The sequence below is a fragment of the Schistocerca nitens genome, chromosome 1 (genome assembly GCF_023898315.1).
Source record: "Schistocerca nitens isolate TAMUIC-IGC-003100 chromosome 1, iqSchNite1.1, whole genome shotgun sequence".
Lineage (NCBI taxonomy): Eukaryota > Metazoa > Arthropoda > Insecta > Orthoptera > Acrididae > Schistocerca > Schistocerca nitens.
This window is the reverse complement of record NC_064614.1, coordinates 246849328-246874817: the sequence shown is the minus strand read 5'-3', so window position 1 is coordinate 246874817 and position 25490 is coordinate 246849328. Positions and strand designations below refer to the sequence as shown.

At 44.6% G+C, this 25490-nt stretch overlaps 1 protein-coding gene across 1 annotated transcript; it reads left to right on the top strand.

The window, feature by feature from the left end:
• The first annotated feature begins 8293 nt into the window (after positions 1-8293).
• On the top strand, positions 8294-10002 carry LOC126240796 (ice-structuring glycoprotein-like). Its single transcript, XM_049947956.1, has 2 exons — positions 8294-8438; positions 8891-10002. Exons 1-2 carry the CDS (start codon positions 8294-8296, stop codon positions 10000-10002), a joined length of 1257 nt encoding a protein of 418 aa, XP_049803913.1.
• Positions 10003-25490: the final 15488 nt, after the last annotated feature.

Below are 25490 nucleotides of genomic sequence, written 5' to 3'. Positions count from 1 at the left end.
GGAGCCCATTTGCAGCTATTCATGAACGTCATGTTCCCAAACATGTATGATACTGCGCCAGGCCACAATTTTTCGCAATTGGTTTGGAGAACGTTCGGCACAGTTCGAGTGAATGGCTCGGCAACGCAGATGGCTCGACATGAATCCTATCGAACATGTGTGGTAGATAATCGAGAGGTCAGTTCACGCACAAAATCCTGCATCGACAGCACATTCGCAATTATGGACAGCTGTAGAGGCAGCTGTAGAGGACTTCCAACAACTTGTTGAGTCCATGCTACATCGAGTTGCTGCACTACCGAGTAAAAAAAGTCCCGACACGATATTGGGAGGTATCCCAATGACTGTTGTCACCCCAGTATATATTCCTGGAGAATCGCGTAGGCTTATTGTTACACAGCCTTCCACAATATGGGCGAGAAATCTCTGTACATCTTGTACCGGATTTAAGTAAACACAAAGAAAAGTCTAGTGGGCTTAGGTCCGGAGAGCAATACATCTCGGCGCGGAGTGACCGTGTGGTTTGAGGCGCCATTTCACGGATTGCGCCGCCCCTCCCGCCGAAGGTACGAGTGCTCCCTCGTGCATCGGTGTGTGTGTTGTTCTTAGCATAAGTTAGTTTAAGCAGTGTGTAAGTCTAGGGACTGATGATCTCAGCAGTTTGGTCTCTTAGAAATTCGCATACATTTGAACATTTTTTGAGCAATACATCTATCACGGCATCTGTCGGGGCACCGCCATTGTGGAAATCTTTCTCGATACAAGCGTTGAACGCCACGGCCATTATCATCTGCTAATGCGTACAGCAAATGGGCATCTGTCAACTCTGAATCTGAGAAAACTTCCATTGCATTGTACCGGAAACCATGATGAACACTAAATAGTTAATACACGTGCCTGACGCTAGTAGCGCAATGAAGTTACATTTTAACGCAAGCAATGAAGTTAGTCGTGTATCAACATTACCTTCGTTCAACTCAAACAGCGAACGTTGACGGTGCAACTAAGAATTAAAACTTACTGTATATTCCGACCAAACGTAACCAAGGTGGTATTTTGAACATTTCTTGTAAGAAAACGTTTCTTGCAATGCTAGTACGCTCTGTTTCTGTGTGTTTCTCATGATTAATGTGATTACGAAGAGAAGTATAAAATGAGCTGTAATATGGAAACAAAGCGTTTTCGAACCAATGTCTTTGTAATATATATTGTTCCTCTTAGTGTGAGGAATGTTTCCTGAAAGTTTGTCAATGCCTTTTTATTACACCCTGTATGTGATTAAATGACTGAGAAACCATGACCTTTACAGTTGTGGAACTGTAACTGTCGTAAATGTAAGCAATTAAAATAATTTATGTGAAAGGTGAAGAGTTTTTCAGTAAGGTATGGTGTTGCTGCTGCAAAATGGCAAGACAATAAAGCAATTTGTCTGCACCAGCCCAAAAGACTGTACTGTAAAAAAATACATAAAAAAGATGGCTGTCCTGGAATAGGATGCTGTTACAACGACACAATGGCTGCAGCTGACAGGCACGATTAGTTACCAGAAAGATACGTGCCGACAGACCCGTAAAACGATGATATTGTCTGTTTAATTTTTTATTTATTTGGCTGTTATCGACTCACACGTATTGTGTCAGACGGAACGGTAGAAGACAGATCAGTTGCCCTTGCACAGATTAGGAAATAACTGATTGATGGGGTTTCCTCAAGAAAAAGAGGGGTTTAGTGCGCACTTTCTTCCCAACAAGGAGAGAGGCTTCTTGTGCAGCAGTAGAGGTAGACAAACGTGCCCTATCAGACACTGTCAGACGGAAATGATTCAGATACTACAGCACAAAACCTAAAGATAAGAGAACAAAAGTCGTTGGCACACGGTAATTTTCTAAGTTTCATGTCATGTTAGGCTCCGTAAGTTGTGATCTTATAACTTTTCTTGAAAATTTAACTACACAGAATATTTTTCTATTCTGACAGCACCCAAATAAACTATTACACACTTACATAATTATTTTTCAGTTATGTTATTTCCTATCAAAGCTGATTTATATCTAAAATAGGAAATCACAAAACCCCTCAGTCAACATAAAATGGTAGCCCACATTTGTTAGTGGGACATACGTACATCGCTTCCTATTGTAGAACAATGGATATTTTGGTAGTTAAGGATTGATAATGGTGTTAAATGGGAACTATTATCGCCTTCTCATTTCAAAAATCTGTGCACATTCAGTTTTAACCACGAAAGGATTAATTTCACTATTACATCTCTACAAAGGTACATTTTACACTGCCCCTAAATGGAAAGTTTTACACCATGAACACTTTGATTCCAAACTTCCGTGCCTATTGGAATGCTGAATGTGTTTTCAGTACAGAAAGCATGCAGCTTATTTGTAGTCTACGGAATCTGCGAAATGTAGAATGATAGGCATGAGAGACATGGTAACATTAGACGCTTGGCTGCAGCATAATGGCTGCAGAACGAATGGTGACGAATGGGCTCAGAACAACAGTGTGGCAACAGGAGTATGCGTGGGATCCTTCTAAAAGGACTACACCACCAGAACACTGTAGGATTTTTCGACTGAATCTGACGAAAAGATGGACTACAACAGCTGAAATACTCGCAGAAACTTGAAGCAGAGTGTCACCACGAATCGTTGGAAACAGATTACTGGAAGCTTGGTTGAGATCTCCGGTTGCCATGCATGGTTTACGCTAACAGCAATCATATGCACAGAGACGTGCCGGATGTAAAGCCACAATCAGATGCGACATCGAATGCCACTCTGCAGAATTCAAAGATGAGCCTTGTTTCTGCTTGTGGTGGTCATACCAAATCCAGCGTGTCTGCAGATCACCAAATGAAATCTCACAAGATGCAGTGATTCGCGAGACCCATACTTCTCGAACTCCTGGAACCATGCTGTGGGGAGTTATTGGACATGACAACAGAACTGTTTTGGTAACAGTTGAATTGTGGCTGAATTGTCGCCGGTAAATGTCAAGAGCGTGGTACTTTCCTGATTGTGGTGTCAAGTGGTATATTTCAGCAGGATAGTGCAATAACCAACACTAGAGTTCACACTACAAACACATTGAGGAATGTTTGGATCCTTCACTGCCGTACCTGATTCTTTGATTCGTCACCCACAGAGTACGTATGGGCTGCGATGGGAAGATGAATACATTCATAACTGTCTCCAGTCAGCATCCTTCATTAACTGACACAGGACACGTCACACTGATGTTAATATTGGACATCAATGCCGAATTAAATGGAAGTTAAATCATTTAATATCCGTTACTTCAAAGAAGTTTAATAAACATCGGTCTGGTGCTTCACGGTATATAATTTTCCACTTCCATCAATGTGCAATTAGACACAAATTTCATTCTACTAAACTAGCAATTAACCAAGTTTCACAATTAACACGGGGTTTCCACTTAAGATATACGAGGTTTAACAAAACGGTACCGAAGAACTTCAAGGGCTCGTAGAATGTTGATAATATTGTTTACGGTTGGGCCCACAGCGTCTACATATTTTTCAAATGGAAACATTGTCCATCACGGACTGCGAAACTTTCTTTGGCCAATTTTGACTTTTCAGTCATATCAGGCAGCCAACATGTGGAGTCACTTATAATCATGTTATCTGTATCAAATAGGGGCAGAATGTTTATAATGTATGTGGTAGAAACATGTTTAATATAACCTTAGTAGATCTTGAGCAACAAGCCACTGGGAAACCACATCATTTTATGCACCAACATCAGACTTATTCTCTTGGTATGTCAACATGCAGACTGAAGTACAAAACAGCTGTCCCAATCATATACAAAGATATTACCAAAGATTTTATTACATTACAGCTTCATATTGATTGTGTGTACTTCACAGCTGACATGCATTAAATATAGTTTTAGGACGTGTCTTGAGGAACAAACTGAGGACAGGATTTCATGTTTGGAAAAGTAATTGAAGGATGCTATGTATAGACAAAGTTACTGTGACTAACACATGTTGCTAGTCCACTCCTTCGGGAGTAAGCGTGAGTTTGTACTCTCACACTCCACTTAGCGGTGTCTACAGTGTTGTTCCGACAGATGCAGGCGTGTTCGATGCTATCTATCGCCGTGAAAGTTGTCACGCTGTGGGGAAGCAAACAGTGTATCTGTATGTCTACGGTGGCGAGTGAGAGATAGGTCTCCCCCTCTCCGGCTAAGGTCAAGCCGCCAGCGCCTGATGCATGCCCAGGCAGAGCAGACAAAGAATAGCGCGTTATGTTACAAAACTGTGCCGATGGTAAATGTTTTGAGTCTCAGCATGATATGATGATTAATTTCCACAAAAATCCACTTTTGAGAAGTTTCAAAAGCACCTGACATTAAAGGTAGAATGTTGTATTTCCGTATGTAGGGTCTGTTTCCTGAAGAAACATATTGTAGCGGTTTTCAAGAAGCTACCTCTTTTACTTTTTGACTTATTAGGTAAAAACCAATTTTAGATTAAAATTGCAAAATCGAGTTAAATGTTCAAATGTGTGTGAAATCTTATGGGACTTAACTGCTAAGGTCATGTGTCCCTAAGCTTACACGCAACTTAACCTAAATTATCCTAAGGACGAACACACATACCCATGCCCGACGGAGGACTCGAACCTCCGCCGGGACCAAAAATCGAGTTAGATTAACTTTTTAATTAAGATATAAATCTTGAATGACAGCACTATACATGTAATGATAGAGCTGTACCGACTTTCAAGATGATGCTGTTAGTTGATCAAGGTGCAGAAGTTAGGAAAGAGACGATTCAGAGTTCACAATCACCCCTCTGTTCCACTTAAAAAATTCTAGAAGTTAAGGTTTAAGAGTTATGACGCTGAGATTTTTGTAGATCATAAACACAGTGCAGTTTTACCCAGAAAAATATCGGGAACCTTGTCAGGCTTCAATTAATATTGAAATAAATTATTTTGTACTCAAAAAGGGTGCTAGCTGAGCACTGCTGCAGCGCTGGAAACGTTTTGCAGCGGTGTTCTGTTTGCGTCCACACCGAGGGTATATAAAGACTGACGTGTCTTCACTCGAGAAGTTATTCCATCGTCGTCAGTCGTACGTGATGTGTCTCGCAACGTTATTCTGTCTGCGACCGTGTCAGGTACGCCTCGGATGACGTTAACGATGACGGACGTGGTATTTTTTCGATTGAATCTGATATAACGTTGTTTTTGTGCAACTGAGTAAAAATGAACTTTCATGGATTAATAGTTTATTGGGAAGCCCATATTTAATTTTTAGTGTTTTGTTTTATATGCCGCCTGCTATGTTACAGAAAATAGTATTGCAAGAGGCAAAGATTATTTTTCACTTTTAAGACAAGTAATCAACTGTGCCTAATTAACAGACAGAACGATAACTAATAATACTTGAGACTTCGAACGTCTCTGAACTGTGTCGAGTGCTGATTACAATAGAAATAATTTATGATTTGCAAAATCAGTACTTGTGTATGTGAACTTTACTGGAATGTATAATAACGATAGTAGACCTCCATTGACTGTCGTAGTTCCTGACTCCTCTGCATTATACTTAGAGAGTTAGAGCATTTTATTTCAGTTTCGGCGAGCTGAGTAATTGACTTGTGGATTATGGACACCATGTTCTACATCTCTTTCTGGCTGTCCGCATAAATAATTTTCAGGACATTGTAAAAGGCAATGGTATTAAAAAATCGCACAAACATTTCAACATTCAAACTTTAAAAAACGTCTAAAACTAATTAACGTAGCTTTAATTTTAACTCACCGCCCCACAATCACCATGGTGAAATGTTTCACTTACGATCAGTCATGGTACATAAGTTTGCTGCCGAAAACAGGAGTGAACCACCATAACTTTTAATCTCTGAGGCAACAACGGACGACTTTCTGGACATGGATTTTTGTCCTCAACTTGTCACTCAAGGCACCTTCCGCTACTACTGAAAGTTGTAACACAACGTGTTACGAACATTCCAAAGATGGCCACTGCCGTGACGCGCACGATGTGGCTGCACAAGACCGAAAACGAAGGATGAGTCGAGTACTAATAAATCAGGTGACAGATTCAGGACTCTCTGTTGACGAATAGTAAGCTGATGTATTCATAATTTTCTTATCAATAATATCTAATAATTTACTCAAGATGGTGGCAACTGTTAAAAATGATCAAAATTTGAAAGAAGTGTCTTCTTGCTCGAGAGACTCGTAGGATTGCAGGAAAGCCTGCTTTTCCAGCAGTTGAGGTTGTGCCAGGGTCGGCAACCTCTGGAGAAAAAAGGAAGTGGGCTGCTTCTATGAGACAGCAGGCGAGCGCTAGCTGAGACCTCTGCCCACAAGGTTGGCACTGGTGATATTGTTCGCAGTCCTAGGTACGCCAGATTATGACGCCAGTCAGCTTTTAAAAGGCCTGGCCGCCGCCACATCTGCCCCGTTTGGTCAGATCTTCTGAGAAAGGCCAGCAGCTGGTGCATCAACGCCGTTCCAAACCCCATTTTGCTGTAGAGAGTCACCGCCATGGGGTAGTATAGTTAACTGCTCATTATTCTGAAGACACTTTAGTAATGTCACTCAATCTCGCTCGGCGTTTCGTTCACCCTGTGATCATGACTATATCGCGATACGATGCCAGAGGTGCCAGCCATGCGATAAAATTCATCTAGGCCTTCCTCACATTCTCATCTAGATCTGCTTCTCATGGTACAGTATTTTATCTCCGATTTGTTCTTAGCTTTGTATGTGTAGGTATACTTAACATATTTGTTCTCTGCGTTGTTTTCTATTGCGTAATGTCAATGAAGACCGCCCTCGGCTTATTAATATACTATTCCATTCTGATTTCAGAATATTTGTTATGAATAACTACCACCTTTCCCCAGTATCCAAACAATTCAGTGGCCTCCTGCTAGTAGGAATGTGGTTGACACCTTACACGGCTGGATACTGTATCAGAGATCAACCTGAAATCCCATCATCATCTGAATATTAATATCGCCCGCCAAATGGGAGAAGTTCTTTTCATTTACGTCGTCTGAGATTACGAGAGATGTACCAGACAGTACGGGTGTGGTCGTGCAAACCTTGGCGACCGCTTACGGATCCTCTTACTTTAGAACTCCGAACCTGCTTGAGAAATGAGGTACTTAGCCATGGTGAAAATTTTGTACTGTTTCCCACTGGGGGAAAGAAACAAGTGTTTCAACCACTATTGGCACTATGCACAGAAAATCGCCAATAGTGGAGAGAGATAAATAGTTGGAAAGGAATTCATTTAATCCATAGCTAAATAAAACTAGATCCTTGAGATAAGGTATAAGACCAAATATCGATAAACTGACGTAGCAAGACAATGGTTAGATAGAACAACACTTGAAATTTCCTGGCAGATTAAAAATGTGTGCCGGACTTAGACTCGAACTCTGGAGCTTTGCCTTTCGTAAGCAAGTGTTCTACCGATTGAGCTGCCAAAGAACGACCCACGACCCATCCTCACAGGTTTGCTTAAGCCAGTAACTCATCTCGTAACTTCTGAACTTCACGGAAGTTCTCCTGCAAACTTGCACGACTAGCACTCCTGGAAGAAAGAATACTGTGGAGACGTGGCTTAGCCACAGACTAGGGGATGTTCCCAGAATGAAATTTCCACTCTGCAGTGGAGTGCGCACTGACAAGAAACTTACCAGTAGATTAAAACTGTATGCCAGACTGAGCCTTAAACTCAGGATCTTTGCCTTGCATGGGCAAGTGCTCTACAGACCTCACAGCTGTACTTCCGTCAGTATCTCATCTCCTACCTTCCAAACTTCATAGAAGTTCTACTGTGAAACTTGTGAGAGTAGCACTCCTGGAAGAAAGGATACTGCAGGGACTTCGCTTAGCCACAGCCTGGGAGACGGTTCCAGTCTGAAATTTTCCCTCTGAAGTGGACTGGCTGTGACATGAAACTTCCTAGCAGATTAAAACCGTGTGCTAGACCGAGACTCGAACTCATTCTAAAAACACCCGCAAGCTGTGAAGTTGAGAAGGTAGGAGATGAGGTACCGATGGAAGAAAGCTGTGAGGGTGGGTCATTCATCGTGCTTGGATAGCTCAGTCTGTTGTGCACTTGCGAGCGAAATGCAAAGGTCCTGAGTTTGAATCTCGTCCCAGCACATTGTTTTAATCTTCCTGGATGTGTCATATCAGTGCACACTTTGTTGCAGAGTAAAAATTTTATTCTAGAACAACACCTGTCTGTTAGCACCTGCGATGCCACAACAGACGACTTCAGGGGTGGCGACGGCCATCCGACCGTTGCGAGATTTGTGCCACCGCCTCCAGCTGTCGCGTGGATGTCTGAGGGGGGCAAAGCGGCACACCGGCATGCCTCCACCGCCGCAGCAATTGCAGCTGTGTCCGCTGCCATGGAAACAGCGGGAGCCGCTGCTGCCGCCGCCGCCACAACCGAAGCCGCGGCGCCCGCGGCTTTCCCCGACGTCACTGCAACCGCCTCCGCCGCTGCTCCTGCTGCTATTGCCGCTGCGACTGTAACCACCTCTTCCCCTGCCACCGTCACTTCAACTGCCTCTGCTGCCGCCTCTGTTGCTATTGCTGCTGCGACTGTAGCCGCCTCCGCTTCTCTCGCGGTCGGTGCAACTGCCTCCGCGGCTGCCCCAGCCGCTATTGCCGCTGCGACTTTAACCACCTCCGTCGTCGTCACTGCAACTGCCTCCGCCGCTGCGCCTGCCGCTATTGCCGCTGCGACTGTAGCCGCTTCCGCTACCGTAACTGCACCAGCCGCTACCCCCGACGTCACTGCAACTGACACCACTCCTGCCCCTGCCACTTTCGCCGCTGTGACTGTAGCCGCCTTCGACGTCGTCACTGCATCAGCTGCTACCCCCGACGTGACTGCGACTGACTCCGCTCCTACCCCTGCCACTTTCGCCGCTGTGACTGTAGGCGCCTTTGATGTCCTCACTGCACCACCTGCTACTCCTGGCGTCACTGCAAGGGACTCCGTTCCTGCCCCTGCCCCTTTCGCCGCTGTGACTGTAGGCGCCTTCGATGTCGGCACTGCACCAACTGCTACCCCCGACGTGACTGCAACTGACTCCGCTCCTGCCCCTGCCCCATTCGCCGCTGTGACTGTAACCGCCTTCGATGTTGTCACTGCACCAGATGCTACCCCTGGTGTCACTGCAACTGACTCCGCTGCTGCCCCTGCCACTTTCGCCGCTGTGACTGTAGGCGCCTTCGACATTGTCGCTGCACCAGCTGCTATCCCCGGCGCCACTGCAACTGACTCTGCTGCTGCCCCTGCCCCATTCGCCGCTGTGACTGTAACCGCCTTCGATGTTGTCACTGCACCAGATGCTACCCCTGGTGTCACTGCAACTGACTCCGCTGCTGCCCCTGCCACTTTCGCCGCTGTGACTGTAGGCGCCTTCGACATTGTCACTGCACCAGCTGCTACCCCCGGCGCCACTGCAACTGACTCTGCTGCTGCCCCTGCCACTTTCGCCGCTGTGACTGTAGGCGCCTTCGATGTCGGCACTGCACCAGCTGCTACCCCTGACTCCGCTGCTGCCCCTGCCACTTTCGCCGCTCTGCCTGTAACCACCTTCGCCTCCGACTTTGTCGCTGCACCTGCCACTTCCCCTGACGTCACTGAAACTTTCTCCCCCGCTGGTCCTATCACTTTTGCCGTTGCCGCTCTAGCCGCCTCTACCTCTGCCGTAGTCGCTGCACACGTCGCTGTTGCTGAAGGCTCCGATACCGCCTCTGCCAAGACGGGTGCCGCTGCCCCTGCCACTATCGTTGACGGCACTGCAACTGCCGGTGCAGACACCGTCACCGCCGCCGTCGCCGACGACAAAGCGCTAGCGCCGTTGACCACACGACCTTTCGTTGTGTCTCCCACAGGGGGATGTTGTGCTTTGCCGTCAGTCACTACTGGCAGCCGCGATCCTCTGTAGATAGTGATGGCTCCACTGACGAAAATTCAAGCTCATACGTGTTCTCAAGCCGAGCTTACTAACCTTGTCAATGAGCAACTTGATTCACAACAAGCCAAGCATGCTAGCCCGATAAGTAAGGCCTTAGAAGGGAAGAATCTTCCATTAAGTAAGAATATATACAAAAAATTAGAAGTCCAAGGCCAGCTGTTGAACAGAAAGTCGCTGGAAAACGCCAAGACCATAAGAAATTTAAAAAGTAGGCTCGATGGTTTTCATGAGCAAGTTAACAAAGCTGTTGACAGGGTAGGTGAGCAATCAGGTGACCTTTAAATCTTGCACAAACAGGACAAACGTGGAATCTAGGACTGAAGGACCAGAGGAGAAGTTACAGTCGACCCTTCATCCAAAACCATTGTCAAGCGCTAAATAAAGAGTTACCCAGTTGAATCGATATCGAAGAGCGGAAACTGAGTATGCCAATAGAAAATAGGATACCTGTAGCTGAAGTTATTCCTTTACAGCTGGGTGACATGGGAAATGAAAGCCGCGTATCAATTGGTGTCGCAACCATGGATAATGCCGTCGCTATTCAAAGGATAGCATCAATGAACCTTTCCCTCCACTACATTGTATACCAAACTCAGCTGAGCAGGTAAGCCAGGCCAGTGGCCTGTGCCTTCTACCAGGGCCCTGCACCCGGAGCATAGACAAAACGGAAGGAGGTCCGCTTTCATTCACAGCCAGCATCTGTTCACTACAGAATGCTTGGACACATATCTTTCAGTTCTGCGAGAGACCTCACGATTATCTGTCATCCAAGTGCTACATGAAGTGCAGATTTCTTCCTGTGCTATCCCAATGCGATACCCCTGTACAATTTGGCTGTACTGCACCACATTCAGCTCTCTGACGACTGACTCGCCACAACTCAGCCACTGGTAAATAAACACTGGCCTCCACCTTGATGGCTGGTAAACATAGGTCTATTTACCAGTCGACTAATGAAAAGCACAGCAGAATATTACGGCGCCAGTGACGCCGTTTCGGTTTTCGCCATGAAGCAGTGACAATTTTCCTGTTATTCATTTTCTATGTTCTGTTACATAATAAAACATTGTTCAACACTACTGGTAGCATATCAGTAAGTGTGTTGTGATTCTTGAGTTTCTCCCGGTGTATTTGATAATCAAAATATCCACGGGTGTACTGCCGGTCTACAGTGTCCAACGGGCACGATATTTCGGCGATCATACATGTCGCCATCGTCAGGTGAACTGACGGACTGAGCTCCTGTGAACGAGCCGATACGGAGATCCGTACGCTATGGCTGCTCAGAGGGAACTGGGTTCAGTCGCGGCGGCGGCCGATTTAAATACCCTCCACCCGCGGCGCGCTCCCTTCGCTGTCCGTGCCCCGCGCCACGGTCGCGCGGTGGAACAGATTGCGACGGCGTCTGAGATGACATCGGAGTTCCCTCTGAGCAGCCATAGCGTACGGATCTCCGTGCTGGCACGTTCACGGGAGCTCAGTCCGTCAGTTCACCTGATGATGGCGACATGTATGATCGCCGAAATATTGTGCCCGTTGGACACTGTAGACCGGCAGTACACCGTGGATATTTTGATTAGTAAGTGTGTTGTTTCTCTTGTCGTCATGGACACAAAACTTCACATCTATCTAAGCCATCTTGAGAAACATTTAAAGGATTAAATTCCATCATCCACCCAGTACATTTCGTAACAACTTTGATCTGTTCCATTCCTTCACTTTATCAGATCGGATTAACCTGTTTGACTGACACTTTTCATCTGAAGCTCGTCTTTGGTGGGAAATGATGAGCAGATACTGTACAAGCTTTCCCCAGTTGACCAAGGAGTTCCTAGCTCAGTACTTGAACTGTGCTCAACAGTAGCAACTGAGCAGAATTTGCACGTCAGGTCCTGCTTACAATGCCTCCAGAGGTAAGTTGCGCACGTTCTTCTAGCAGCAGGTTTTCAGAGCTCTCCACCACTAGAAACGGAAGAGATAATCCCGGTAATCTATCAGGGAATGCACGCGTGGGCTCAGATGAAATTTCTAACAGTGCCTTTCTCGACCGTCGAGACTATCCTCGAAGTATTTATGCCTTGGACGAATTTCAAGCAGACTGGGAGAGAAGATATACGACAGCCGTTGGCTCGCGATTGCTGCAGGGGCGGTCTCCCTGGCAACAACTGTCCCAATGCTCACAACTATTCTCTTCCTAACAGTCGACCGGCACTAAACAGTCGTCCCTAAAATTCGTCATCCGGACTGGTAGACGAATCAGATAACAGTGATGTAGGCGCCTCAGTATAACAGGGTGCGGAGGTGACGTCGAAGTCATGACAAAAATAATAGTTAGCCCTCAACATTTGTAGAACTGATCGCCCCAGGGTTCATGGCGAAATCGTGACACCAACGTTAGTCAGCCTTGCAAAGCTGGTCGCTCCGGCAGAATGAAGTGCTGCCGGCCGCGTAGAAAATGCTTAGGTGTTCAGTTCAAATAACCTCGCGCTCTTGGACTCGTGAAAAGCGACAACGGAACACTACGGTACACAGTACTATATTCTACCACTCTACCGGAAATCCGGTCAACGGTGTTCTCGAGAGATACGGATATTAGCCAGAATACAATGTAATGAACGACAGTTTAAGTGGACGGTGTGCATCCCAATGTTTGAAGAAGTTGGTGCATGATTAAACAGCATATCCTTTCGTCGAATTAATACAATTTATCAAATTGTGGTTATAGCACCACCTCGCATCTGCGCAAGAATATTCGCAGAAATGGAGAAAAGAAAAAGCAAGAAATTGATCCCAGACACCTCCTGTTTGGATATGAACCGCAAAAATCGAGGTTGATTCCATGGAGGAGCTTCATGCGCACAACATCAGCAGTCCATCAGAATCTGGAACTTGCCGAACAGAGCTATGGCGAAATTCATTAAGCGAAATGGTTGGGAAAAGCATCAAAGAGGAACCTGCTTCGGGCTTTCATCTGCCGTATGTGACGTGGAAGGCTCTAAACCGACTGAGGGCAGGAGTGTCACGAGGCTAGGCGAACCTCAGGAAGTGTGGCTTCATAACTGAAGATGAGTCATGTGAGTGTAGTGAACTGCAGGGCCCAGAATCTCCCAGTCTGCAGAAACCTGCCCAATCCTTGCACCACAGAATGTCTATATGCAGCAAGTGATACGGCCTTCCAGACAGCGGGATTGTGGAGCTTAGAGTCCATTTTTAACAGAAAGTCAGCAGTGCCTGGCAGAATTTTATTATTATTATTTTGTATTATCTAAGCCTTAGACACATAAAATAAATAATTGAAATAAGTGCCAATAAGATAAATAATTTATTTTCCACAGCTCCTGATACGGCTTAGGAGGAGATTGCCGCAGCTTTAACGTGACTACACAAAGAGGAAATAGAACAGAAAGAGCAGCATAAGAACAGGGTAAAAGCTCATTCCTTCAAATTTGGGGACTTTGTTCTTGTTCAGAACTGTCCCTGGTCCATTTTGATTGGGAAGAAAATAGCGAAGTTATGTCTTTTGTCTGAGCGTCCTCATAAGATTAAGAAATCATTGATACTTGCTGGAAGGTTTTCAAGACGTAAGCAACCTGAATAAATTTTTCTTTTTAGTAGAGAATGAATTAACTAGAGACCCTTTTATTCCCTTACTACATCACACCAGATTTATAGATTATTTAAATAAGTGTGTAGTTACATTTAAGCGTTATTTCAATGATTCTGTTATGCATTGAGTGTCCAGAGTTATCATTATTTATTTCGGTTGTCCCTGTGTTACTTTACCTATAGTGTGTGTGGGAAATCTTATGGGACTTGACTGCTAAGGTCATCAGTCCCTAAGATTACACACTACTTAACCTAAATGATCCTAAGGAAAAGCACACACACCCATGCCCTAGGGAGGACTCTAACCTCCGCCGGGACCAGCCGCACAGTCCATGACTGCAGCGTTCTTAGACCGCTCGGCTATTGCCTATAGTAAGAAGATAGTAAAACACGTAGGATGTTGCGAGGTTGAGTCTTGGAATTCAGCCATTATGTCGTCCCGGGCGACTGACGAGTCTCCAGATCCAAAATTGTTTGGATTGCAGTCATGAAAGGCTAGTGTGCCACATGCGTTGTTTTGTTCATTAATGTTAGTAGGCTGAGTACCGAAAACCTGTCGCATGTTTGACCTTTCAGGTCGCTAGCTCTTGCGTAATGGTTCAGCTTCCCGTGCACGGCCCCACACAGTTACATGAGTGAAGATAGTCTCTCACCCTCAGGGATGAGTGCACCAGTTCGGATAGGATCCTCCTATAGTGTGCGACCGTTGTATCAAACCAGTCTACACCAGGAACCTGGAGAAATATACTACTGGCCATTAAAATTGCTACACCAAGAAGAAATGCAGATGATAAACGGGTATTCATTGGACAAATTTATTATACTAGAACTGACGTGTCATTACATTTTCACGCAATTTGGGTGCATAGATCCTGAGGAATCAGTACCCAGAACAACCATCTCTGGCCGTAATAACTGCCTTGATACGCCTCGGCATTGAGTCAAACAGAGCTTGGATGGCGTGTACAGGTACAGCTGCCCATGCAGCTTCAACACGATACCACAGTTCATCAAGAGTAGTGACTGGCGTACTGTGACGAGCCAATTGCTCGGCCACCATGGACCAGACGTTTACAATTGGTGAGAGATCTGGAGAATGTGCTGGCCAGGGCAGCAGTCTAACATTTTCTGTATCCAGAAAGGACCGTACAGGACCTGTAACATGCGGTCGTTGCATTATCCTGCTGAAATGTAGGGTTTCACAGGGATCGAATGAAGGGTAGAGACACGGGTCGTAACACATCTGAAATGTAGCGTCCACTGTTCAAAGTGTCGTCAATGCGAACAAGAGGTGACCGAGACGTGTAACCAATGGCACCACGTACCATTACGCGGGGTGATACGCCAGTATGGAGATGACGAATACACGCTTCCAATGTGCGTTCACAGCGATGTCGCCAAACACGGATGCGACCATTATGATGCTGTAAACAGAAACTGGATTCACCGAAAAAATGACGTTTTGCCATTCGTGCACCCAGGTTCGTCGTTGAGTACACCATCGCAGGCGCTCCTGTCTGTGATGCAGCGTCAAGGGTAACCGCAGCCATGGTCTCCGAGCTGATAGTCCATGCTGCTGCGAACGTCGTCGAACTGTTCGTGCAGATGATTATTGTCTCGCAAACGTCCCCATCTGTTGACTCAGGGACCGAGACGTGGCTGCACGATCCGTTACAGCCATGCGGATAAGATGCCTGTCATCTCGACTGCTAGTGATACGAGGCCGTTGGGATCCAGCACGGCGTTCCGTATTACCCTCTTGAACCCACCGATTCCATATTCTGCTAACAGTCATTGGGTCTCGACCAACGTGAGCAGCAATGTCGCGATACGATAAACCGCAATCGCGATAGGCTACAATCCGACCTTTATCAAAGTCAGAAACGTGATGGTACGCATTTCCCCTCCTTACACGAGGCATCACACCAACTTTTCACCAGGCGACGACGGTCAACCGCTGTTTGTGTATGAAAAATCGGTTGGAAACTTTCCTCATGTCAGCACGTTGTAGGTGCCAACCTTGTATGAATGCTATGAAAAGCTAATAATTTGCATATCACAGCACCTTCTTCCTGTCGGTTAAATTTCGCGTCTGTAGCACGTCATCTTCGTGGTGTAGCAATTTTATTGGCCAGTAGTGTATATGTTTTTGATCCTACACTAACTGAAGCATCAATAAAGTGATTTGCTGAGGAAGGAAGCTTCGACACATATATACAGACCCTTTTCATACATAGGTACGTTAACACTCGTTTACGCATGAAGTAACTCAACAAATGAAGCACAGCATTCAAGGTCTACAGTCTGTATGTACTTTACGAACATGGGAATTATTTCTTGTGTTGCTAGGCTAGGAAGGAAGGAAGTAGGAAGGAAGGAAGGCAGTAGAGTAGCTAAATGTTACCCGGGATCGCCCTCTCCTTCGCCCTCTCCTTCGCCTTCGCCCTCTTCGTCGGTGGCTGGCAGAGAAGGCGGTGGCGGCGGCGGAGCGTTCCACCTCTCCTTCATATCTTCGATGAGGCGCTCTGCATACTCGCTGCAGCGCAACAAGCAAGCACCAGTCACAAAGAGTCTGCTCTCCGTGCTAGCTGCAAACTGACTGTAGTTAGTTTGTCGTTTTTATAACTACAACAACTATCGGATTTAAGACCATCTAGAATGTCTCACGAGTGGGGAGTTGATATAAGAGCTTTTACCAATAGGATATACGAGTATCACTTTACAGATTGAAATTAATTCTACCAATAAATGTGCTAGATTTCCACAGCTATTCAGTTGGCACAAAAATTTTCTGGATATGGTCCCGCTTCATATAGTAAAGACGACTGTCACTTAAAGTAGCCGACATTTTGCCCATAGTTGTATGGCTTGGAACTACTTACTTTTCGTCTTCTCCTCTACTTCGCAAGACACCACAACATAATTAAAGACAATAATAATTAAAAAAGTTTCACGCTGGCACCGCTAACATCTCAAGTTGTTAATGCAGCATGATGATGACTGGCAGGCAGGTTGGTACAAACCGTCTTCCCTATTCATATTCTTAGATATATGGAGACAGTAACTGTTCTCGAAAGAACAGATACTGTTGATGACCGTGCAGCTATTGCCTGGAATAAATGATAATTAACTGAAACCCTCAGCTGCCGACATGTGTTGTTGATTTACCTCGATGTGGACAGCTGAAAATGCGTGCCCCGACCGGGACCCGAACCCGGGATCTCCTGCTTACATGCCAGACGCTCTATCCAACTGAGCCACCGAGGACACAGATAAATAGTGCGACTGCAGGGACTTATCCCTTGCACGCTTCCCGTGAGACCCATATTCCCAACTGTCCACAATTCTACATATGTAATGTACTTTATAGATATTTGCCCATCCACTCATTACTCGCTGCCCATCCACTCATTACTCGCGCACACTTTGGCGATTCCCGTAAGAGTTTGGGCAACCTGTGCGCATTCGCACAGACGAAGATCAATGGCTGGGTAGCCTTTAACTATATATATGCAGACAGTAACTGTTCTCGAAAGAACAGATACTGTTGATGACCGTGCAGCTTTTCCCTGGAATAAATGATGATTAACTGAAACCCTCAGCTGCCGACAGGTGTTTTTAATTTACCTCGATGACCAAACTCTTACGGGAATCGCCAAAGTGTGCGTGAGTAATGAGTGGATGGGCAAATATCTATAAAGTACATTACATATGTGGAATTGTGGACAGTTGGGAATGTGGGTCTCACGGGAAGCGTACAAGGGATAAGTCCCTGCAGTCGCGCTATTTATCTGTGTCGTCGGTGGCTCAGATGGATAGAGCGTCTGGCATGTAAGCAGGAGATCCCGGGTTCGGATCCCGGTGGGGGCACGCATTTTCAGCTGTCCACATCGAGGTAAATCAACAACACCTGTCGGCAGCTGAGGGTTTCAGTTAATCGTCATTCATATTCTTAGGTCTTTTAATTTTTGAATGGCCTCTCTGAACTTGCACTTCACCATGCCTGGCTGTTAGGCAAGTACGTAAGCCTCGACCAGTTTTAATTTCTAGCCGCATTCTTTCTGATGGAGGTGCCTACTAGGACGGACTGGAATGAGATGATCGTACGGAATTATTGGCCGGGAGAACCCAGTCTGGGCTAGTTCGGCGGCCTAATGCAAATATTTCTACTTGACGTCACTTTGGTGACTTGCGAGTACCTGAGAAGAGAAAATTTCCGACTAGGCCAGGAATCGAGACCGGGATCCCAGGAGCTACTGCAACCACTAGACCACGAACTGGCCGGAACGGTAGCTCACTATGTTCGGTCAGAGGGCTGACTGCCTTATGTAATAAAGAAAACCGAATAAAGTATTCAACGAAGAACTTGGAGGGGTATCAACTGACTTTCGCCAGACCAAATCGTGAGAACAATAACAAACGACCGGTCACAGCTTAAATGCTGTTGTGCGATCCACATCCCACATGAGGAAAGCAGGAATCTAGACCACACTCGCTGATGACTGTCTATCGGGGCTCATGCTAAATGGGACAATAGGAAACAGTAAATCTAAATTCCCTCCGCACAGGAACCAAATGAAATTAAGTTTTCCAGTCATTCCACTATATCAAACCAATGATATCAATAGCTTCCTTTAAAAAAAGTGACGGAGTTTCATGCCCAACAAAGGGGTAGGACGAAATGTTGAGTGGATCCCAGACAACAGAGTACATCAGCGGGTACAGAGGAAAGCCACTGTAGCCATTGCCAAAAATTCAGACGAGGCAACATACCGAGAAAACTCTGAATGCTAATCTAGTAACAAATCTTCTTAGCTGCGCTGACTATGAACGTTAGAAGCGATCAATCATAAATGAGTTACTTCGTTTCTTTCGTTCCTTTCTTTAAGCTTTGTTAACATTGGATATGAAGATATGAAATTTGTTTCGGTTTTCGAAAGAAACTACTATTCTGCATTGTTTCGTCATGACGGGGCGATCACTCGCTTTTCACATGATGTCAGAGGACAACTTCGTGAACTATTTGATCGAAAGTAAACAGACCGCTCTGGTCATAATTCCTTGTGTGCATCGCTCCAGACATTGTCACATCGGGCACTTTGTTAGGAATTCACTCGAGTTGCGAAGATTGAGGTAGTCTTCTGGGGTCGATATGATATTTGTGAAAGTTATGGACTGATGAGAATTGAATTAAAGGTACTTTTTCAATAGTATCTAACACTCCTTCCGACCTGACGAAAGTGGCACCTCATCGTTTATCAAGACGGCGGAAATGACAGGAAGACACACTGTTTCCTGAAAGCTCAGCGCGCTAGCACTCACCACAGGGTCCAAGGAAAATTAGGGTCAGTAGAAAGGGAGTATAAAATCTGACTCGACAAAAATGCGTATATTGCCTGACGAAACAAGTGGAGCACCCAAGGGACACTCTCGGATGTCATTGTAACTTTGAACACGTACGCACCATCGGCTGTACATAAATCATTTGAGCTGCAGGTCTCTGCGACTGGCAGAATGGCCACAAGAGTGCATTAATGTTTCTATTTCGTGTTGTTACCGAAAACATGACAAGCTATAAAGAGAAAAGTGATAATGAGATTGACAATAAAAGGCCAATAATAAGGATAATAGAAAGAAGGAAAGGAAGATGAGGAACGGACAGCATGCCTACCTATATACAACGAAGATGTAAAGAGGAACATACTCCCAAATTCATGAAAAGTTGAAAGTATAATGAATGCAGGATGTGATAGCACGCAACACGTTATAGCAGCGGAGTGTGGCAGCGTGCAATAGCTAATAGAGGAAGATTATGAAAATACACAGATCATAGGAGAACCTACAGATGGCTACAGGAATTGAGAAGAGCATGTAAATAGTTATGGACATGACTTGAGAAGCGGAAGAATTTTCTCGGGGGCACCGCAGCCTATTTACGAAATGTGTGAATACGCAATGACACTAGCTGAATTGGAGGATATCCACGTGTTAACCGTAGCGATAAGAGACCTGGTTAGGCATCTTCATCCATAAGGCTGTACCATAACCCTTACTGTCAGCAGGAAGTTGATCATATTCAGCTCAGTGTCAACAGCTTGCCTACAAATGCACAGGAACGGCAGCCCTACTTGACGTCGACTTTAAGACAAGACGGAAGCCACTTGATGCTGAGAAATTGTAAAAGTAGTTAGTGACGACACACAGTTACAATTATAGTGACCCATAACTGTGTACTGAGTATGTTCCAGTAGCATTCACGTATAATTTAATCGCATCCCAGCGGCAATAGAACATTAAAGTCGGCCAGATAAATGCGATGCCCAGCGCTCTGGTGATGCAAGAACTGGTGGAAGTGTTAAAGGAGGTGGGCCTTCACGCACTGTGTATACAGGAGCCATATTCTAGAAATGGGGCGCTAACCCACACGCAAGTGAAGTCGCAGATCATAACATCACGTCATCATGTAATGGCCATTTTTTTTTTTTTTTTTTTGGTCATCAGTCTACTGACTGGTTTGATGCGGCCCGCCACGAATTCCTTTCCTGTGCTAACCTCTTCATCTCAGAGTAGCACTTGCAACTTACGTCCTCAATTATTTGCTTGACGTATTCCAATCTCTGTCTTCCTCTACAGTTTTTGCCCTCTACAGCTCCCTCTAGTACCATGGAAGTCATTCCCTCATGTCTTAGCAGATGTCCTATCATCCTGTCCCTTCTCCTTATCAGTGTTTTCCACATATTCCTTTCCTCTCCGATTCTGCGTGGAACCTCCTCATTCCTTACCTTATCAGTCCACCTAATTTTCCACATTCGTCTATAGCACCACATCTCAAATGCTTCGATTCTCTTCTGTTCCGATTTTCCCACAGTCCATGTTTCACTACCATACAATGCTATACTCCAGACGTACATCCTCAGAAATTTCTTCCTCAAATTAAGGCCGGTATTTGATATTAGTAGACTTCTCTTGGCCAGAAATGCCTTTTTTGCCATAGCGAGTCTGCTTTTGATATCCTCCTTGCTCCGTCCGTCATTGGTTATTTTACTGCCTAGGTAGCAGAATTCCTTAACTTCATTGACTTCGTGACCATCAATCCTGATGTTAAGTTTCTCGCTGTTCTTATTTCTACTACTTCTCATTACCTTCGTCTTTCTCCGATCTACTCTCAAACCATACTGTGTACTCATTAGACTGTTCATTCCGTTCAGCAGATCATTTAATTCTTCTTCACTTTCACTCAGGATAGCAATGTCATCAGCGAATCGTATCATTGATATCCTTTCACCTTGTATTTTAATTCCACTCCTGAACCTTTCTTTTATTTCCATCATTGCTTCCTCGATGTACAGATTGAAGAGTAGGGGCGAAAGGCTACAGCCTTGTCTTACACCCTTCTTAATACGAGCACTTCGTTCTTGATCGTCCACTCTTATTATTCCCTCTTGGTTGTTGTACATATTGTATATGACCCGTTTCTCCCTATAGCTTACCCCTACTTTTTTCAGAATCTCGAACAGCTTGCACCGTTTTATATTGTTGAACGCTTTTTCCAGGTCGACAAATCCTATGAAAGTGTCTTGATTTTTCTTTAGCCTTGCTTCCATTATTAGCCGTAACGTCAGAATTGCCTCTCTCGTCCCTTTACTTTTCCTAAAGCCAAACTGATTGTCACCTAGCGCATTCTCGATTTTCTTTTCCATTCTTCTGTATATTATTCTTGTAAGCAGCTTCGATGCATGAGCTGTTAAGCTGATTGTGCGATAATTCTCGCACTTGTCAGCTCTTGCCGTCTTCGGAATTGTGTGGATGATGCTTTTCCGAAAGTCAGATGGTATGTCGCCAGACTCATATATTCTACACACCAACGTGAATAGTCGTTTTGTTGCCACTTCCCCCAATGATTTTAGAAATTCTGTTGGAATGTTATCTATCCCTTCTGCCTTATTTGACCGTAAGTCCTCCAAAGCTCTTTTAAATTCCGATTCTAATACTGGATCCCCTATCTCTTCTAAATCGACTCCTGTTTCTTCTTCTATCACATCAGACATATCTTCACCCTCATAGAGGCTTTCAATGTATTCTTTCCACCTATCTGCTCTCTCCTCTGCATTTAACAGTGGAATTCCCGTTGCAATCTTAATGTTACCACCGTTGCTTTTAATGTCAACAAAGGTTGTTTTGACTTTCCTGTATGCTGAGTCTGTCCTTCCGACAATCATATCTTTTTCGATGTCTTCACATTTTTCCTGCAGCCATTTCGTCTTAGCTTCCCTGCACTTCCTATTTGTTTCATTCCTCAGCGACTTGTATTTCTGTATTCCTGATTTTCCGGGAACATGTTTGTACTTCCTCCTTTCATCAATCAACTGAAGTATTTCTTCTGTTACCCATGGTTTCTTCGCAGCTACCTTCTTTGTACCTATGTTTTCCTTCCCAACTTCTGTGATGGCCCTTTTTAGAGATGTCCATTCCTCTTCAACTGTACTGCCTACTGCGCTATTCCTTATTGCTGTATCTATAGCGTTAGAGAACTTCAAACGTGTCTCGTCATTCCTTAGTACTTCCGTATCCCACTTCTTTGCATATTGATTCTTCCTGACTAATGTCTTGAACTTCAGCCTACTCTTCATCACTACTATATTGTGATCTAAGTCTATATCTGCTCCTGGGTACGCCTTACAATCCAGTATCTGATTTCGGAATCTCTGTCTGACCATGATGTAATCTAATTGAAATCTTCCCGTATCTCCCGGCCTTTTCCAAGTATACCTCCTCCTCTTGTGTTTCTTGAACAGGGTATTCGCTATTACTAGCTGAAACATGTTACAGAACTCAATTAGTCTTTCTCCTCTTTCATTCCTTGTCCCAAGCCCATATTCTCCTGTAACCTTTTCTTCTACTCCTTCCCCTACAACTGCATTCCAGTCGCCCATGACTATTAGATTTTCGTCCCCCTTATCATACTGCATTACCCTTTCAATATCCTGATACACTTTCTCTATCTGTTCATCTACAGCTTGCGACGTTGGCATGTATACCTGAACTATCGTTGTCGGAGTTGGTCTGCTGTCGATGCTGATTAGAACAACCCGGTCACTGAACTGTTCACAGTAACACACGCTGCCCTACCTTCCTATTCATAACGAATCCTACACCTGTTATACCATTTTCTGCTGCTGTTGATATTACCCGATACTCATCTGACCAGAAATCCTTGTCTTCCTTCCACTTCACTTCACTGACCCCTACTATATCTAGATTGAGCCTTTGCATTTCCCTTTTCAGATTTTCTAGTTTCCCTACCACGTTCAAGCTTCTGACATTCCACGCCCCGACTCGTAGAACGTTATCCTTTCGTTGATTATTCAATCTATTTCTCATGGTAACCTCCCCCTTGGCAGTCCCCTCCCGGAGATCCGAATGGGGAACTATTCCGGAATCTTTTGCCAATGGAGAGATCATCATGACACTTCTTCAATTACAGGTCACATGTCCTGTGGATACACGTTACCTGGCCATTATAGTGCAGGATAAAAATATAACAGTGACGACGATACATCAACTCTGTGGCACGTGGGATTCAGCTTTCCTAACGTCATGCAAGAACTTGGCCTTCACGTCATAAACAGGCCTCTCAACACCTACTTTCCAAAATCGCGCAGGCGCAGCAAAGAACATCACCCTTGTGAACTAGGTGGTCTCTGGTGGACTTACATACAAGTGACCATAATCTCATTTATTTCAGAGTTACAGGCGCAGATAATGTCTTAGACGCTAACACATAGCTCGAGCGAGTATACAATCTACGCAAAGCGAACTGAGAACTTTTAAAGGGAGAATTCAAGATACAACCACTGCAAGGAAGGGACTTGATGGTTTTGTCAAATCCAACGAATTGGTGCGAGCGTTGTAGACGGCGCAACACAAGGTGATCACCACATTTGTCAGGAAGTCAAAAGGGTTTAAAATTACGTGGAGTCCTGCTCGACAGTTCTTCGGGCGAGAAGGTACCACCACAGATACTTAGAGGAAACAGCAAGACAAAGAAGGCAGAGTTTCTATCGAAGTCAAAGACTGTAACCATACATAGACTATTATACTAAACAAGAGAAGAAAAATGGGAGACATGCGTCAAGGACCAAATGGTAACAGATATTTGCGGTTTTTCATACAAACTTGCAACAAACGAGGTTCGATAACGAACTGTTTTACCATCTTAGAGACGATCCGATGACACGTTGACGATAGACTGGGAGACATCAGTGCACTACCTATACAGAACTCTGTTGCCGGATGATACAATGATGGAAGACACCAAATACCATCATCAGTATCTTCGTTCTGAATTATTAGAGCAGAATGTAAATAATAGTGTTCTGATTCCATTTTTCCAGGAGGAAGTGGGGAGCCCAGTAATGAATCTGAAGAAGAAGAAGAAAGTTCATAAGGGTATTGCAGTGGACATTGCGCTGAGAAACAATTGTTAAGAGGAAATTCGATATGTTATGCCGTTTCCATCTTATTTACCATTGAAGTTAGCCAATGAGGTCGTTCCGCGTGCTAATCCATGCAGCCTGCCAGAGACAGTGTCGCCAAACGCATTCTTCGTTTGGTTTCCTCAACCGAACAAACGTAGCTTTTGCTCACCTAGCTTAAATTTATCACTTCCGAAAAAGGCACATTTCAACTGATAATGAGCACCTGAACAAGTGGTAACTCACGGTCACGCAGATGTCTTTGCATTACCGCATCTTAGCGCGTGCAAATACTTGAATTTGCGCACGTGACGACCTGATAGGCTAACTTCAATGCTATATAACTCAGAAACGGTCCAACGTATCGAATTTTTATCTTAATTTTTTCTCAGCGCAGCCTCACCTGAAACACCCTTACAGGTTTTTCAGACAGTTTATGTCCAGCCCGTATATCTGTGCGCCAGATGGTCAAAGGGTAATAAAATTTCAAAAATTATTATTATTTTTATTTACATATTATAATATAGGTTTCTCCCCTTGAACACCATAATACTTCATTACGCTAACACATTTGAAATTATGTTAAAATATTACGTGTTATATTCATACCAATTAATGTGCAAAACTTGGTTCTTGTTTTTAGATAAGAGACTGTAGGAAAATAGCAAATAAATAAATAAATTATACCAGCCTTGACAGGGTATACAGGGTGCTCTAAAAGTCCGCTTACAAACTTCAAGAACTTGTAGACGGGACTGCGTAGACAATAGTATGAATTGGAACTCATGTCCGGAAACGCGCTGTTTCCATGCTACAACCATTTGAAAACGTGTTGGTAACACGACCACTTTTACAAGTAATTTATTAGGCATGACCCAGTGCATCACTTGTTTTACAATTCCACTCATTAATAAACAAAGAAACAAAAAGGAAACTTAATCAGTTTTCACGAACAGTTGTTTACAGTTGAATTTAAACCTTTTCAAATCAGGATTAGCATTCTGATCCACTATAAGTAAGGTTCAATGTGGCGACCACTAAGTTCGGTGCACACATTGCAGCGCAATTGCTTGTGCACTCATTGACGGGTTCTCTTTCAACGTGAGGCAGTACGGCCTCTTCCAATTTGGGTTTGCGGCATCACGTTGGAGCACCACTGTCACGCCTACTGAAGGTGAAGGCACTCCTCTCTCGAATGAATAGCACCCCATTCTTGCTCCAGAGCCAAAACCAGAAAAGGTAGCAACGTTGGATGCTGGGGAGTGGAGCGACGTCAAGGTTTTAGCTCATATCAAAGGTGTTCCATTAGGTACATGTCGGGACTTTAGGCGGGCCAGTCCATTTCGGGAATATTATTATCCATAAACCATTCCCTCA

Bases quoted from the DNA above. Each gene is read 5' to 3' on its own strand.
- LOC126240796 (XM_049947956.1), top strand. From the start codon at position 8,294: ATGCCACAACAGACGACTTCAGGGGTGGCGACGGCCATCCGACCGTTG. The intron at 8,439-8,890 runs GTCCGCTGCCAT...CTGTGACTGTAG, and splicing joins GCCGCAGCAATTGCAGCTGT to CCGCCTTCGACGTCGTCACT.